Source organism: Scardinius erythrophthalmus (genome assembly GCF_964197995.2).
Source record: "Scardinius erythrophthalmus genome assembly, chromosome: 6".
NCBI classification, from domain to species: Eukaryota; Metazoa; Chordata; class Actinopteri; order Cypriniformes; family Leuciscidae; genus Scardinius; species Scardinius erythrophthalmus.
The window spans coordinates 16,942,095-16,958,316 of NC_138226.1; the positions used below are offsets into that span (position 1 = coordinate 16,942,095).

At 35.3% G+C, this 16,222-nt stretch overlaps 2 protein-coding genes across 2 annotated transcripts; one reads left to right on the forward strand and one right to left on the reverse strand.

Annotated features, from left to right (window-relative positions):
* Positions 1-1,228: 1,228 nt before the first annotated feature.
* arhgap20 (Rho GTPase activating protein 20) lies at positions 1,229-9,506 on the forward strand (the record flags this gene model as incomplete). The annotated part of the gene is made up of 14 exons (XM_081367352.1): positions 1,229-1,303; positions 2,419-2,495; positions 3,103-3,270; positions 3,885-4,034; positions 4,329-4,413; positions 4,501-4,578; positions 4,686-4,752; positions 4,867-5,025; positions 5,419-5,603; positions 5,929-6,093; positions 6,288-6,418; positions 6,609-6,789; positions 6,923-7,034; positions 7,739-9,506. 14 exons carry the CDS (start codon positions 1,229-1,231, stop codon positions 8,866-8,868), a joined length of 2,763 nt encoding a protein of 920 aa, XP_081223478.1. The 3' UTR covers positions 8,869-9,506.
* Positions 9,507-9,746: 240 nt separating this feature from the next.
* On the reverse strand, positions 9,747-15,873 carry fdx1 (ferredoxin 1). The gene is made up of 4 exons (XM_081368139.1): positions 15,543-15,873; positions 12,755-12,879; positions 11,145-11,274; positions 9,747-10,181 (listed from the first exon to the last, which is right to left on the reverse strand). Exons 1-4 carry the CDS (start codon positions 15,695-15,697, stop codon positions 10,052-10,054), a joined length of 540 nt encoding a protein of 179 aa, XP_081224265.1. The 5' UTR covers positions 15,698-15,873; the 3' UTR covers positions 9,747-10,051.
* Positions 15,874-16,222: the final 349 nt, after the last annotated feature.

A 16,222-nucleotide genomic window follows, 5' to 3' on the forward strand; every position in this document is an offset into this window, starting at 1 on the left:
TCTACACATTCTTTCTCCATCTCTTCTTTATCTTTGTATACAATTCCTGACAACTCCCTCTTTTCTTTGTTCTTTCTGTCTGATTACATATTTGCTTTAATACATTCTAGGAATGATTGAAATATCTGACATGTTTATATATCTGCTGATTTCAGAAGAATTTTTTGATGATAAATGTTAATGATTTTCACCAACAGGAAGGGAATTTTTCAAAACAATGATCCTAGGTCACTATTGTTCATTAATCTGACAGATGAAAACACTCTAATATAGCTGTTTCTGTCTCTACAGTCAAAGCAGTAAATACAATTTTGTGACAGACATGTGTAGCTTAAATATTCTCAGATTATGAATAAAAAAGATGTATATCAATATAATTTTTTTCTCAGTTTTGACGTTGGCATAGTTACTGCATTTTTGACTTCATAGTTCAGAGGACTGTTTTACTTCAGAATCAGTAAAACAGGTCAGCAGTAGTGTATGAACGCCTCATTTCTCTTTTATGACATTGTTTTATTGTTTTATTTTCTTTGCCAGAGTCAGACTTACAAAATGCAGCAGTATAAACTGTAGCTGGTCAAAATCAGACAAAAATCTGAATACATAATGGACAGTCTGATGGAGTACACTGAGGACAGGACGATTACAGTTTGAGCAACCGTCAATCAAACTGGCTCTACATCTGGTGAGAAAAGAGGCTTAGGTTTGTCTGACCATTTACTCATCCAAATTAGGAGGGGGCGGGGTATGGGGATAAACTGGCTTAGGAATTACCATTGAGAAATATTCAATAGATTCTTCTGAAAATATTTGTCAGAATATCTTATTTCCTAAAGACAAACAGCTATAATTGCAGAAAGTTATTCAACCAAGTATAAACATGCTCTCCTCTGTCAAAACTACAGCCATATGTTGTATGGACAGACCTATATCTCATTATGTTCCAAGATCCCGCCTCCTAAATACTCCCCCTGCTGCTCAGAGACACAGACATAATCTTCCATCTTTCAGAGAGGAAAGACAAATACATTGCTCTGACAAATCAAAGTGTGGAGCACTTGTGAGGAGAACAGGACAGCTGAACACACCACTGGATTTTCTATTTCTTCCTCACTGAAAGGAGAGCATTAAGTGAGGATTACCCCAATAGGGCAGGTGATGATATGGAAGCATTGATCTGATCAGTCCTCTAAATCACCTCCACAATCTTTCTACTTGGATTTTGACTATGGGACCACTGCATGAACCAGGATGGCAGAAGAGAAGCCGAACCAAAAGTTGTGGGGAATACCAGCACTCCAACGTAAGTAAAGCAATAAACTGTAAGCTGGTGTTTGATGGCTGTATACACAATCATCAACGATCATATACCAATACTGCAATGAGAGAAGTTATAAATAAAGGTAAACTAATAGTTAATGCAGCATACATTGCAGCATACTTAATGACATTGATTTGTTTTATTACCATCACATTGTTTTGCCAGATCCATTCATCAGGTCTGATGCACAGCTATGAATCTCCAGATTTCTATGATTATAAAGTTGAACAAAACACATACACAGCTGTGATTTTGATAAATAAGAGATGCAGCAACACATTTGTTTTACCTTTAATTACAAGTGTATATTGTCACCTCCTTAAAAACATATTTTGAAGAATTAAGTGTGCCATTAACTTAATAAAACAGCAAAAAATAAATAATATATATATATACATATATATATATATATATGTGTATAAATAATTTAAAATAGTTGTTTATTGGTTTATTTAGTCGGGGGTAATACACATAAATAATAAATGGATACAATTTTACAATGTGAAAGTTTTAACCAGATTGTCTAATTTTCATTAACTACATTATAGTAATAATATCAGAGCCATAGCCCTGTAGTGCTTCGGCATACAGTACAGATCACCAGTGCATTGGGCGACTGCTGATCAAAAATAAAACGTAAAAAAACAAAACAAAACAATAACAATAACCTATACTGTGTATACAGTATATATAACCATACACGTAATAAATAATTAAACAATAAAAAGTAAATTACTTAAGAAATTAAGTGAAAAAATTTCAACAACTTAAGTGAAAATATCATCAACACATTATCACACAATATCAACGCATCGTGCTACACAAATAATCAAGCTTCACGATCTTCTTCCACTACAATACTAAGCAAATAAACAAATGGCAATATTTCATTTTAGTTACTCAATATTAGCTTCTTGTTTATTAAAATATTATATAAATATAATCAACAATTGATAATCAACGTTTTTTTTTTTTTACAGCTGGGCTCATAAAACTGAATTTCAGCATGGCTGTGTGATTACCCGTGTGTTGTAATGCTGGTTATCACTCTTTTTCTTTTGTTTGTGTTACATTGCTCTCTCTTATTCTTTCTTTAGAAGTCCTCTCAGCGCAGACAGTCGGCTCCCTCTATTATTCTCAGCAAAGCCCTTACAAAGTCAAAACCTGTCTCCAGGTATGATACCAAAGGTTCATCTCCTGAACTTCTTTCCACAATCTTTGAAAACTAAAAATGCGTATATCATATGATTTCAGTAAACATAAATATCAGACTGCATGGCCATATATTATTTTAGTCTGTTTCAGTCTCAGTGAGCAGTTTGTTTCTCACTTCTAGCACAATGTCACAGTCGGCGCTTGTGTGCATGCAAGAGGCTTCTGAATATATTTGCATTTTACTGAAAGAACAAAATGAAGAGATGCTACCAAAACCAGACTGTGTGTGGTCTCACAACCAGCATCTGCACGTGTGTGAGTGTGTGAAAGAGAGACGCATAGAAACAGAGTTGTCTACCGTCAGACAGGCTGTCAGAAGAGTGTGTGTACCTTCTGAAGTCTACTTTTGTCTGATGTTCAGCTGCAACACTACAGCTAATTTATCAATCAAGCACGTGAAAGAGCGATCAAGCCATGTTTAATTACAGACGGATCGATAAACCGAGCGTGTTTTCTTTTGCAAACATTTACGGGATGATGTCTGGCCATGGGAAATTGTCTGTGTTTTTTGTGTGTATTTTCTGATGTTGTCCGTAATGTCTCTTTTTCTCTCATGTGTGTGTCAGGGATTGTGTATCTCAGGTTAGCCATGACACTTACGCCCTGATCCAGTCTCTGCTCACCCCAACGAGAAAGCTCATTTCCCAAAGCAATGTTCTACTGCAGACAGGCCTTCAGACCCAGGACAGATGCCTCATCCTTTTCACAGATCTCCTCATCATCACCAAGGCAAAGTATGGAGGAGGAAAATAATACACAGAGGAGAAATCATTTTTTGTTGAAATGCACATCTTTTCCAAAGTTTGGGATCAGTAAGTTAAGAAGTCATATACTTAGGATGCATTTATCGGGCTACAGTAAATAAAGGTTTTCTATTTGAATAGTACATTTTAAAATGTAATTTATTCATGTGATGGCAAAGCTGAATTCTCAGCATCATTACTCCAGTCTTCAGTGTGACATGATCTCTCAGAAATCATTGTAATATGCTGATTTGGCAATTAAGAAACATTTCTTATTATTATAATGCTGAAAACACTGCTTAATATTTGTAATATTTTTGTGGAAACCTTGATACATTTTTTCCAGAATTCACAAGTTCAAAATAACAGCATTATTTTAAAATAGAAATAATACATTGTACGATGACTTAACTCAATTTGACTTTTTAGTCTATTTTGATCAGTTTAATGCATCTTTGCTGGATAAAAGTATTAATTTCTTAAACAACAACAACAAAATGTACTGACCCCACACTTTTGAGTGTACAGAGAGCTATAAAATGAATGTGGATGGTATAGTTCTGATAATTTGGTCTTGGAATTTGATTTGACATGCTTTTTTTCAGGTCAGTAATGCAGGTGAAGCAGAAGGCGTGTGTGCGTGTGAGTGAGATGTGGACAGCCAGCTGTGTGGATGAGGTGTGTGAGGCCATTACTGATTCAGAGAGGAGCTTCGTCATGGGCTGGCCAACTAACAACTGTGTGGCTACTTTCAGGTACACACACACACACACACACACACACACACACACACACACACACACATTCTAAATGGACCCCCTGATTTTGCTGGTTAAAATTGTTTTTGTGTGTGTGTGTGTGTGTGTGTGTGTGTGTGTGTAGCACTTCAGAAGAGAAAGACAGGTGGCTGTCTCTCATTGAAAGGTTAGTTATTGTTATGTTAGGCCTACTTATTTTACTTTACTTTATAAAATTATTAATTATAATAATAATACAAAAAAAGAAATAAACACTTTTATCAAAATTTCTCTCCACCCTTTTTTAATAAGTTGTATAAAAGAAGAGAAAATGTGTGACGATCCAAAGATGATTCCACTCAAGATATTTGCAAAGGATGTTGGGAACTGTGCATATGTAAGTACTGATTGTCTTGTGCTCTTAAAATGATGTATTTGTAACTTTAATGTGTAAATGAACGAGAATTCGATTTTGTCTCTCTAGTCTAAGACTCTTTTGATCAGCAACACAGACTGTACCTCTGATGTCGTTAGCACAGCACTGCAACAGTTTGGTCTTTCGGTAAGTTAACACTTCACTACATTTACATTTATAATAAGAAATAAATGTCTAATTATTATTGTTGTTTTATTATTTAACTTATTGATTGCTTTTGTCTTTGTACACAGGGTGGAATAAAAGATTATAAGTTGTGGGTATGTTCAAAACAAGATGAAACTCCATACCCTTTAATTGGTAAGATTTTTTTTCTCATATTATCAAAGCAATCAAACATTTTAACTAGATTAAATGTGATACTTTTCCTGCACAGTAGCCTACCTGTTTGTAAGGGTCTTTTTGTTCCTCCAGGTCACGAGTTTCCTTACAGCATAAAGATGAGCCACATTCGCCTGCTGCAGCAAGATGCAGTGACATCATCCTACAGCCAGATGGCGCTAGTGCCTATTGATGCTCACTGCCAGTTCTTCCTGAGGCCTAGTCGTAGTCAAATGAAAAACACCCTCACAGGTGAGATATGGCCACCATACTACTTGTTCTATTTTTTTAGTATGCTGTAGTATGATATTTTTGTATGAATTAAATAACCAACTATTTTACTTACTGAAAACAGCATTTTTAACTACTGTGAGGATTTCCCTCTGCAGTAATGGCAGTCTACATCAGCCCACACATCTATGTCAAAATAAATAAAGTCTGGCCATTAACATTAAGCCATATATTCTACAAATACCGACCTTATGGAATAGATTTGGCTTCAAATCAACAGCTGGTTTCCCATCAGATGTGTTCTGATACTCACCAATCCCTCACCCCCAAAAACTAACACATATAGGCTACACAATGTCTTGAAACATAACTACCTCTTTTCTTGCTGGCCTCTCTTGCATACATTTCTCCTAGCAGAGCAGAAAAGCAGCAGGAGGAGAATGTCTCTTATTAGCTGGGCATTTAAACGAGGCTCCATCACTGAACAGGCTGTCCAGTCAGAATCTCCCGTCCACACCATTGCTCCGGCTTCCGGTCATCTCTTTGGTCGGCCGCTCAGTGATGTGATAATTGACAATACCCTGCCATCACCCATTGTGGTAGGTACTGTATGTACTGAAAACCCTCAAAAAAGGGAGATGGGTGTATCTGATTGTAATATGCTATAATAATATACTCATACCATTTCTTAAACTTCATAACATTGAGAATGATTGACTGAAGCAGTAAAATACTGAACATTAAGATTGTTATATTACAGTATATAACTGAAAAGCTGTTGAAAAGAACTAGAATAAGAAAAGTTCTTATTAGCTTATGAAAAATCTTTAAAAACAATGTTAAAATATCATATCATTACAATAATTTACAATAACAGTATTAAAATAGTATTAACAGTAATAAAACCACCTGCTCTTTTTAAAGGACATGCTGAAGTGTTTGTGCAGCGAGGGGGCCGTGACTCGTGGTATATTCCGGCGCTCTGCCGGAGCGAAGGCCTGCCGAGATTTGAGGAAAAAACTGGATTCTGGTCACTATGGAGAGCCACTGAGTGGAGAATCTGTTCTGGTTATCGCTGCAGTGTTTAAGGTAAATAAGGGGAAGGTGTGAATGTATGTACACTGTTCAAATATTTGGGGTGTGTACACTTTTTTTTATCTTTTTGAAAGAAAAGTCATTTATGCTCACCCAGGCTGCATTTATTTAATAAAAAAATACAATTAAAACATTGATTTTATTTTATGGCAACTCTGTGTTCTCATATCTGTGTATCTGATTGGTAGGATTTCTTACGCTATATACCTGGCAGCCTGTTGTGTGAGGATCTCTATGAACAATGGCTTCAAGCAGTAGAACAAGATGGAGAAAGAGATGGTCTCATGACGGAGAGGAACATGGTTGAGGAAGTTCAGAGGTAGTGTTCTAGTAACACTAGATTAGTTTTTGTAATGCTGGTGTACTCAGTTAATAAGGATAAAACCTTGGTAATGATGGATCAGGGCCATGATTATTACTGCACACCTTAAGCAGATTAAGGTTTAGTAGTCAATTTCCAATAGATGTATGGGTTTTCTTAGATGTCTTGATTCTGCCCACATTCACAGGCTTGTTCAGCTCTTGCCTAAAGAGAACGTCCTGCTGCTGAGAAACATTATAGCGATGCTGCACCATATACAGCTCAGTGCTGAGCACAACCAGATGAACTCTTTTAATCTGGCTGTGTGTATAGCACATAGCTGTCTGTGGAACAGCAATCAACAATCTCAGGAAAAAGACGCCAAAAAGGTGAGCATGCTTTATTATTACCAATTTATTATAATATCTGCGGAGTACAGGAGTATCCGCTTAAATCATCATTATTACATTTCAAAGAACATAGGAAAATGTAAATGTAATAGCAAATTGAATCTGTACACAGGTGTGTGACCTTGTGCGTGTCTTGATTGACAACTGCTGTGCGTTGTTTGGGGATGAAATTATAACCCTCTTAAAGGATTTGACTGAAGATAATAGAAGCAACTATGGATCAGGTTACTATAAATACAATCATACTTCACAATCACATACACACCAATACAAAACTACACTATAATATTTTGTCAGCCTAAAAAAGTGCTTTAGCTAAAGTAACTGCTTTTTAAGTCAACAATATTAGTTAATATGACTAAATCACCCTGGAAAAAGGATTTAACACTATAAAACTATATCAAACTTTATTAAATTATTTATTAAAAAATGTGTTGCATTTGTTTAGATGTTCTTCATCAATTTTACAAATCTTGGCTCCAGTGCCAAAAACAATGTGGTGTTTAAAGCATATTCTTTACCCAGGGTTATTTTAGTATTATTTATTACTTTTTTTTATATTTTCATTTTAGTTTAGGTTTTAATTTTATGTACTTTTGACATCTTAATTAGTTTTACTTTTTTAATATTTCTATTTAGCTTTTATTTATTTTTAGATTTAATAATTTTAGTACTTACTAAACATCAGTTATCTGCCAAGATAACATTTATTTTTAACTTTGATGTTTTTCATCTAATATTTACATTTTATTTCAGCTTTAAATTATTATTTTTTTTTTTTTTAAGAATCGTTTTAGTGAACATTTATCAACACCTTTTCCTAAAATGACCTGAAGATCTGAACAAGGGTCAAATCAGTTCAAAATAACTTCTTAAAGTAAGAATGGCACATTTTCACTTTTTACATCTCTTCTCTTTCCGCCTCTAGTTGGGTCCCTGCAGCAGATGTCAGACTCAGGTTATGAGAGTCTCAAGAATGAGGTAAATACTGACACGGAGGACATTTCTAAGACCCGTCCTCTTAAAGACAGTCGTAGTATGGACTCACTCATGTCACTGAGTGATTGTGACCGCGAATGTCCAGAAAACAACCTGGCGTCTTTCAACCCACTGGCACAAATCAGGAACATTACACCAGCTGTGCGTCAACCCCGATCCCTTTTATTACACAGGCACTCCATGCCTACCATTGCTTTGATTTCTCATGAGCAGAAAGAAACCCCAGAAAGTGGAAAATATCAAGAGTTTGAGAGACCTGATGAGGTCAGTGATAACACAACTTTTTTGGAGCACAACCTCCATGAACTGAATTTCATGAGAGAAAAACAAACTTCACCGACCTCCAATGTATCATCCCCAGTAACGTCACCAACAGTCTCATCTGTGAGTTCAATGGACAATCCCTTTTCTCCTCAGAGGTCTCCAGCCAGGGGACAGTCTGATTGGCTTGCTCTAAACAACCCAGATTACAAACACCCAATCACCTCGCCGAATGAGAAACCGTGTCAAGCACATCATCAGAGGAATGTTGCTGAAATTGAAGGGGGTTTACAGCGCAAAGTGACCAAAAATCCTCCTCCTTATCAGCAGGCCTTACAACAGCTGAATAGAAAACTATTCTCACAGACTCCCACTGGAACGCCTGTGAAAACCACAGGGCAGCTACATAAAGGAAAAGGGCTTTTCTACAAGGGGCCCGAGAGCCCCACACACAGGCCTTTAGGAGACCACCAGGTGTCCCCTGCTCCTCAGACCTTCAGGTTTGCCGATCAAACCAAGACAGAAGAGGAGGTCAAGCTACCACAGAGTGTGTTTTATGGACAGAGCAGCAAGTTGACGGTGCACAGTGTCAAGGGACAGAATGCAGGTTCGAAGTCTAGCAAAATCAATGGGCAGCAGTTGAGGTTTAAAGCACTTGATTTACACCCCTCCTCTGGGAAAATAGTTGGGGACTGCTTTATGGATACTTCCCCTCTCGGAGAGGGGTTGACAGACAACCAGGCTATTGGGAGAGGCCGCAGGCTCAGCTGTTGCAGTAGCAGCCAGTGGGTTGTGTGATGCCAATTGGAACAGTTATGTTTAAAATCAGCACATAAACACTGGGATACCAACTAATTATAATAACCTGCAGCATTTTTATAATCTACAATAACATGCTCCATATTACAGAATTATTGCATTTTTAGGGATAGTTGAGCTATTTTGCTCATTTATTTAAATCCTAAGTAAAGTGTTTTTTAGGCTTTTTTGTAAATATTCATGAGCATATTTTAGTAATATTCATAAGAACAATATGCATGAGGTTGCATTTACTTAAAATAACATTTCTTTTTTTACATTTTCACCTGATTTAGAGACAGAACACTCACACATTCACATAATCCCCTTTTCAGAATTACGTAGGGATATACAGTATAAGCCATTTTGCTTGTTGATCCTAAAACTCAATTAATTACTCAAAGATGAATGCCACATTTCTGAGGTCCAAGATGATTTCATATAAGTTGATATTCGTGAGCATTGTAATGCCTTGTTGTAAAAAACATTTTTTTTACTGTAATAAAAATAGATTGTAAATACAATATGTTATTGTTCTTTAAAGAATGCTATTTAATAATGGGCTAAAGTACTTTTCATTTTTGTATTTTTTTTTTTGAATAAGTACGACTGTAAATCTTATTAAAACTAGTAATCCCATCTGAGTGTGAGCTTGTTTATTTTTCAACTTGAGTGTTCCAACATATTTTGGCGTGATTTCACTTTCTCAATGTGCTCATGTCAACATTCTTTAACACAAATATAACTTATTAATAATTAATTATAATATAATTATTTTGCTGTTTTGTCAATTCTAAGATATAATAAAACTCATGTACTTGAGGATGATGTTGCAGCTTTCAAAGACAAAAAGACAAAAAACAAATAAGACAACTTAAAAAGTTAAACTTCTAATTTATTTGCAACAAATCAGTTACAATTATATCTGCATTCAAAATGTATTCCAACAAGATGCTCCCAGCTCTCATTGTCACACAAAGAATTGCAGAATCTGCACAATTAAAAAATTACAATCACCAAATTATAAAAACTACTTACGGCAGCAATGTAAATAACATTAAACGATAAATGTTATCATTTAAATTGTAGGTTTCTATTAAAATAGTACATATTAAAATACCTGCTATTAAAGATATTTCCATATTGAAGTGTTTATGAGATATACTGGGCTTTATTTAATAGATTATACTTTGGGTGGGGCTGTGGAGGACTCTTTTTCACTGTCAACTCGAGCATCAGATATCACGTCTGGCACCTGCAGAATCATCCCATCTAGTTCCTTCCTCAAACACACCTGGCAGCCCAGACGAGATCTAAAAGACATACATGCAAAACAGAATCTCTTCAACAAGGTCCATGTTGTTATTATGTTGGGCAGGAAATCCAAACGCTTGCCTATCATTCAGACCGCATGGCTTATCATTTAAAACATGCAAGTACTAGCCAACATTAGCTGCTAACATGCATTTCTCTCTTGTGCATTACCACAACTGTCTCATAAATTTTGTTTCTGAACACTTAAATACCTGCGTTTTTTTAGGCTGGACCAGCCAATGCACAATTGCACATGTGCAGTTTTAAGCACGGGTCTCAGAACACTGACTGTTTTTCCCAGAGCTTATAAAGGCATCTGCAGTGACTTTACCAATTCGTTATTGGCTCTATTATTTAGAAGGAAAGACTTATTCTGCGTTGCACTTTAACTATATTTAACTATACTGTAGAGATGACGAGTATGCGTCATCAACTTCATTCTCGCAGCCGACACTGACTCAGAAAACAGTTTATTGATAAATTATTAAAATGTTCATACAGTCTGCTTTGTTTCAGGCAAATTCAGAATCGTTACTTCTGCTGGTGTCGCTGCAGCAAGCTTAATGCATACGCTTAAACGCTTAATTTATATTTTAAAGGCTTATTATTATAGTTTAATCCTCTGTAATGTAGAACAAGCAATGTTACATTAAAATATTCTTTCTCAGCCCTGAAACTCAAACCAATTTCTGATGGTTGACTTATGTAAGACTTAGTGTTACATTTACAGGGGAATCAACCTATGAATGGCTTTCTAATCGTGTTCTCTGCATATATGGAACAGGACAGAGCATTTCAATATGGAACAGGACAGAGCATTTCAACATAAAAAAACAAACAAAAACAGACACTTTCTTCATTAAATTTCCCAATACAAAACTATAAAATTTAAAACACATCTCCTGTTGTTCAGCGATTTTAAGTTTCACAGCATAAACCAGAAATGCCTGAGGTTCACTCACGTGTCTGTAAGCCCATAAGCCAAGTCCAGCATGTCCATTTCCTCATCAGAAACAGGTCCAAGCTTCTTATAAACGGCTTCCTCAAAAATAAGGTGGCATGTAGAGCAGGCCAAAGTTCCCTCACATGCACCTAGTTCAAAAACCCAAAACAGACACACAAACATATTAGCCTACAAGCTAGTAACACTCACAGTCTACTTAGTTATCAGGTGACAAGCATTAAAATACTTTTCCAGGCTAAAGGAGTAGCTGTTGACCTCGTTTACCTTTGGATTTGGACATTCACAAAGCCAAAACAGCCCTGTTTACACTGAGCAAATCATTTTTACGTTTTTATGCACTCACATATGTTACTATTTTTCAGTCACTCTGCAGTAATTACATATGCGCTGTAAAAAAAAAAAATTATCAGGAAGCCTAAAACGTGCTTCATGTAGTAACATTAAATTAACTGGATTTATCACAACCAAAAATATTATTTAAAGGGATAGTTCACCCAAAAATGAAAATTCTGTCTTTCATTACTGACCCTCATGTCATTCCAAACCAGCAAGACTTTCGTTCATCTTCGGAACACAACTGAAGATAGTAATTGATGAAATCGGAGAGCATTCTGTACTCTACACAGACGCAACTACCACTTTGACGCTTAAAAATATCATAAAACTAATCCATATGAATTGAGCGGTTTAGTCCAAATTGATGTGGTCGTCATAAAACATGATCGTTTTATATGATCAAAAGATTGAATTAAGGCTTTTATTTACATATAAACATTCATCAACTCACACATCAGTTGTAAACAGAAGCTCTAGCATGTTCACATGAAGTGCGAGAACCAATGAGGTTCATTTTCGTGTGTTACGCAGCACGTTTGAGCTTCCGCAAGAACCAGTGAGGTTCATTCTCATGTTATGCAACACGTTTGAGCTTCAAGAACCAATGAGGTTCATTCTTGTTACGCATCACGTTTGAGCTTCTTCAAGAACCAATGAGGTTCATTCTTGTGTTGCGCATCACGTTTGAGCTTCTTCAAGAACCAATGAGGTTCATTCTTGTGTTACGCATCACGTTTGAGCTTCCTCAAGAGGTTTGTTCTCACAAGTCAAGCAGGTTCGGTTGAGCTTCTGTTTAAGTTCACTGATCAATGTTTAAATGTGAATAAAAGCCTAAATTAAATCTGTCCATCATATAAAGCGATCGAGTTTTTTCTGAAAATTTGGACTTGACCGCTCAATTCATATGGATTAGTTTTACGATCTCTTTATGAACTTTTTGAAGTGTCAAGGTGTAGTTGCGTAGCGGTCTGTGGAGAATACAGAAAGCTCTCCGATTTCATCAAAAAGATCTTTATTTGTGTTCCGAAGACGAACGCAAGTCTTACTGGTTTTGGAATTTCTGTTTTTGAAGTTGATAGCCCTTTAACATAACTGAACCAACTTTACATTTACTTATTACATTACATTGATTACATAGGTTGCACCAAGTTATTTTAGGGTCAGAGCAGATAAAAACTGCACGTTTTCACTTTTTATAGTGTGTGAAAGAGATATGCATATTTGTCTGAACAAATATTTTTACACTATGTCCAATATTCTTTAATAACTTACCAAATCCATCAATATCTAGATCATGGTTGACAACGACATCAAGTAGTGAATCTCCAGTTTCTGCTTTCACCGAAATCCTTTTTCCATCACGATTTAGGAAGTGGATTGTCACCTTCTCTTCAGCCCTGCACAGACACATTTTTATGCCTTAAAGTGAAAAGATGAAGCCATCATCACCATTATCATCATTAGAAGAAAAACCTATATGAAAAACCTACAACAATGATTTGTTGTATCACTAAAGCACCTTTCGCTGAAAAATTGGGCCAAACCTTTTGTTGTAGTTAAACAGACCATTGTTAAAGAAGCCAAGGGATTTCCCTTGAAATGTAGATCCCTGAAAAATGCACACTTTTGGATAAAAATTTGATTTAAACAACCTACATTAGGATTGGTTTCGTTATTCTGTTAGATGAACAACTATTACAACAAAAACCATTGTTGTACTTCCATTTCATTCACACTTTCCTGTCGTACCACTGTTCTTCATAATTATTCAGTAAATTTCAGCAATAGTTTCTAAGCTGAATGGAATAAAGAATAGTCATATATGGTTCAATACACAACTACAACAACACCCTGAGCATGAATTCACCTAAGCCCCCTGAGAAAAGACAATTTATGCATGGAGGCTTAAACAAAAAAGAGGGGATAGGGTTTGATTTAGTCTTCAGCAGGCAAAAGAAGATATTTTTAAAAAATGTCTGTTTATTTTGTCCATATACAGTACAATTCTGTTTTGTAGTAAGTAATACAGAAGCCTTTATACAATGGAAGTCACTATACCAATTTGTGTCCTCATAAATCATATAAACAATCACACACACACATTTGTTCACGTTCTCCGTAGTTTATTTCTCCATTGAGAATGTCACACACAATTAAATAATATTTTCACACACATTTTTCGCAGTTAAAATGTTCTGTAATACTTACCTTGATGTTTCTTAATACATCACATGTCAGACATGCAGGTTACAATGTCCTTTTCATTTGTGATGGAAAAACTTGTGATTTTATGAAATGAGAGAGAAACCAGAGTTACACAATAGACAAGTAGTCTAGGCCACATAATGAAAAACTGTTAAAAAGTTTGGAGGCAGTAGGTTTTTTCTTTTTAAAAATTGTTTTATTTATCTTAATTATCAAAACCACAGAAAAAAAATTATATTATGAAAATTATCAATATTATTATAATTTAAATAACTGTTTTCAATTTCAATAGATTTTAAAATGGAATTAATTCCTGTGACGTTAAAGCTGAATTTTCAGCATCATTACTACAGTCTTTAATGTCACATGATCCTTTGAAAATGATTACAATATCCTGATTTAGTGCTCAAGAAACATTTCTTATTATTATGATCAATGTTAAAAACAGTTGAGCTGCTTAACATTTTTGTGGAAACATTCTGCAGAATCATGTTTTTCAGGATTCTCTGAATAGAAACTTTTGCACAGTAGTGTAGGTATGAATGACTGTTTTATAGCATTGCCCTGAACTACGGTCAATATTGTGAAATATTTGACAGCTGAATGTCATAACTGACCAACCAGAATCACGTACTCCAGTGAACCATTTATAAAAATGAGCTGTAAAATCAGAAAGATATGAATGTAGATATACTGAACAAAATCCAATATCCTGTTACCTCAAAATACACCGAATGTATGATTAGTTGTGGAACTGCTAATTGGTGAGACCACTAAAAACGTTCGCAACCTTCAGTTATCAATGCATCAGCCACAACAATAGTCTACATTCTTGAAGACACAAGATCCAAAGGTAAAAATGAATGAGATAAGGATAGATAACATAAAAAGTAAAGGTAAGTATGCAGTAAAATAAAGAACACACTATTATTTCTACCATGGCACACATGCTCAATATAGTGACCCAATAGCCTTGACCTAAAAAAACCTACAGCTAAACAACTTGATGTTCAACCTATTGCATAAACTGGACAATACAGTGAACCCAAAAAATATCTGAACACTTAAGCCGAACTTAAAATACATGAATGTCGCTGTATAAGATAAAAATCATATAAAGATATAAAATATCAAACCAAGTGTCAATGCAAACAGATTATTCTAGACCACTCCAAAGCATATCTGAACCATGTTTTCAATGACTTTTATTCAACTTATCTCAAGGTCATTTTAATGATCGTACCGGTATGTAATCAGTCCTTCTCACGTTCACACAGCTGTCCTGATAGCACACGTACATCACGGAGAAGTCTATTTGATTTGCATGTTTAGGCTACATCTGGAAGACATTTTTTATGTTTGCTCATCTGCAATATGCCTAGGCCTTTCAGATGTCAAAAAGACGTTTAGAAAATGTATTTAAGATGTTTATGATTTAGAATGTATGTAAAACTGACATATTAAAGACGTCTATCAGATGTTAGTAAACAGCAGATGCTTTCCAGATGAAGGGATCTTCTACGTTTGCTATTTGGTAACCATTGTAGTTCATCACATTAACTATGGACATGTCCGATTACATTTAAAAAAAAACAGAGCACGTTTGCATTTTCAACACTATATAATTGTTATATGATCTGAACCATAAGAAACTGATTGGTGACATGTTTTGCTTGACAGACGTGCAACTCGTTTTAATAAGTAAGTTAAAGGACGTTCACACGTTATGCAAGCAAGCCACACACTTTTCGGGACACTATGTTGTAACGTTAGGTTACACTAAACATCATTGCTGACAAAATAACAAAGATTGGTCTTTATGATTCAATATCTGTGTCAAATGAAAGTTTCTTACCTTAGTGAACTGATGAATGTGTTTATTCCTCTACTGTGTGTGTTGCTCTCGGTCACGCATAGAGGAAACATTCTCGTTTGACTGAATGTTTGTTGTGCCGCTTTACGCATAACAGCCGCTCGCTGGAGAAACACTCTCAAAATACATGCCGACATTGTAATATATTTTGTTGACAGACCTTAGAATAACTAACTATCACCGTTGCATGTGTGATATAGACTGAAACTTTCGACTCTTTATATGTGGCGGAAATATAGCTGTTCAGCCGTGACGTCAATTTGTCTGCCAACCCGGAAATAATTCGTCATGTGTTTCTGCTGGATTAGCCTATAATGTTAAGAACATAGACTGTAAAAAATAGGTTAAGAATAGCGTTTCTGAATTTGAGGAAAATAAAGTCTGTGTTAGTTATTTTCACATTTTTATTTGAAATATGGAATGCTATCTAAATAAAGTAATCTTCCACATCATACGCATTTATAAAGTGTTTTATTTGATGGATTTTCAGCAATTAAACAGTAAAATAATTATGAATTAATAAACAATTAATGCAACATTGCAAAAGTAGCCTGCAGAAATATAGAACCATTGTTTTGGACTACAAAGTTAATCACAATTATTTAATTAAACTATTAAAACGTATAAAAATATAGCCTACAGTAAAATTAAATATCATGGGA

Excerpts from the sequence above, each read along its gene's own strand:
- fdx1 (XM_081368139.1), bottom strand. The coding sequence starts at position 15,697 with ATGTCGGCATGTATTTTGAGAGTGTTTCTCCAGCGAGCGGCTGTTATG. Across the intron at positions 12,880-15,542 it reads ACATTCATCAGTTCACTAAG|GGCTGAAGAGAAGGTGACAA; the intron begins GTAAGAAACTTT and ends GTGTCTGTGCAG. Across the intron at positions 10,182-11,144 it reads GCTTATGGGCTTACAGACAC|ATCTCGTCTGGGCTGCCAGG; the intron begins GTGAGTGAACCT and ends TATGTCTTTTAG.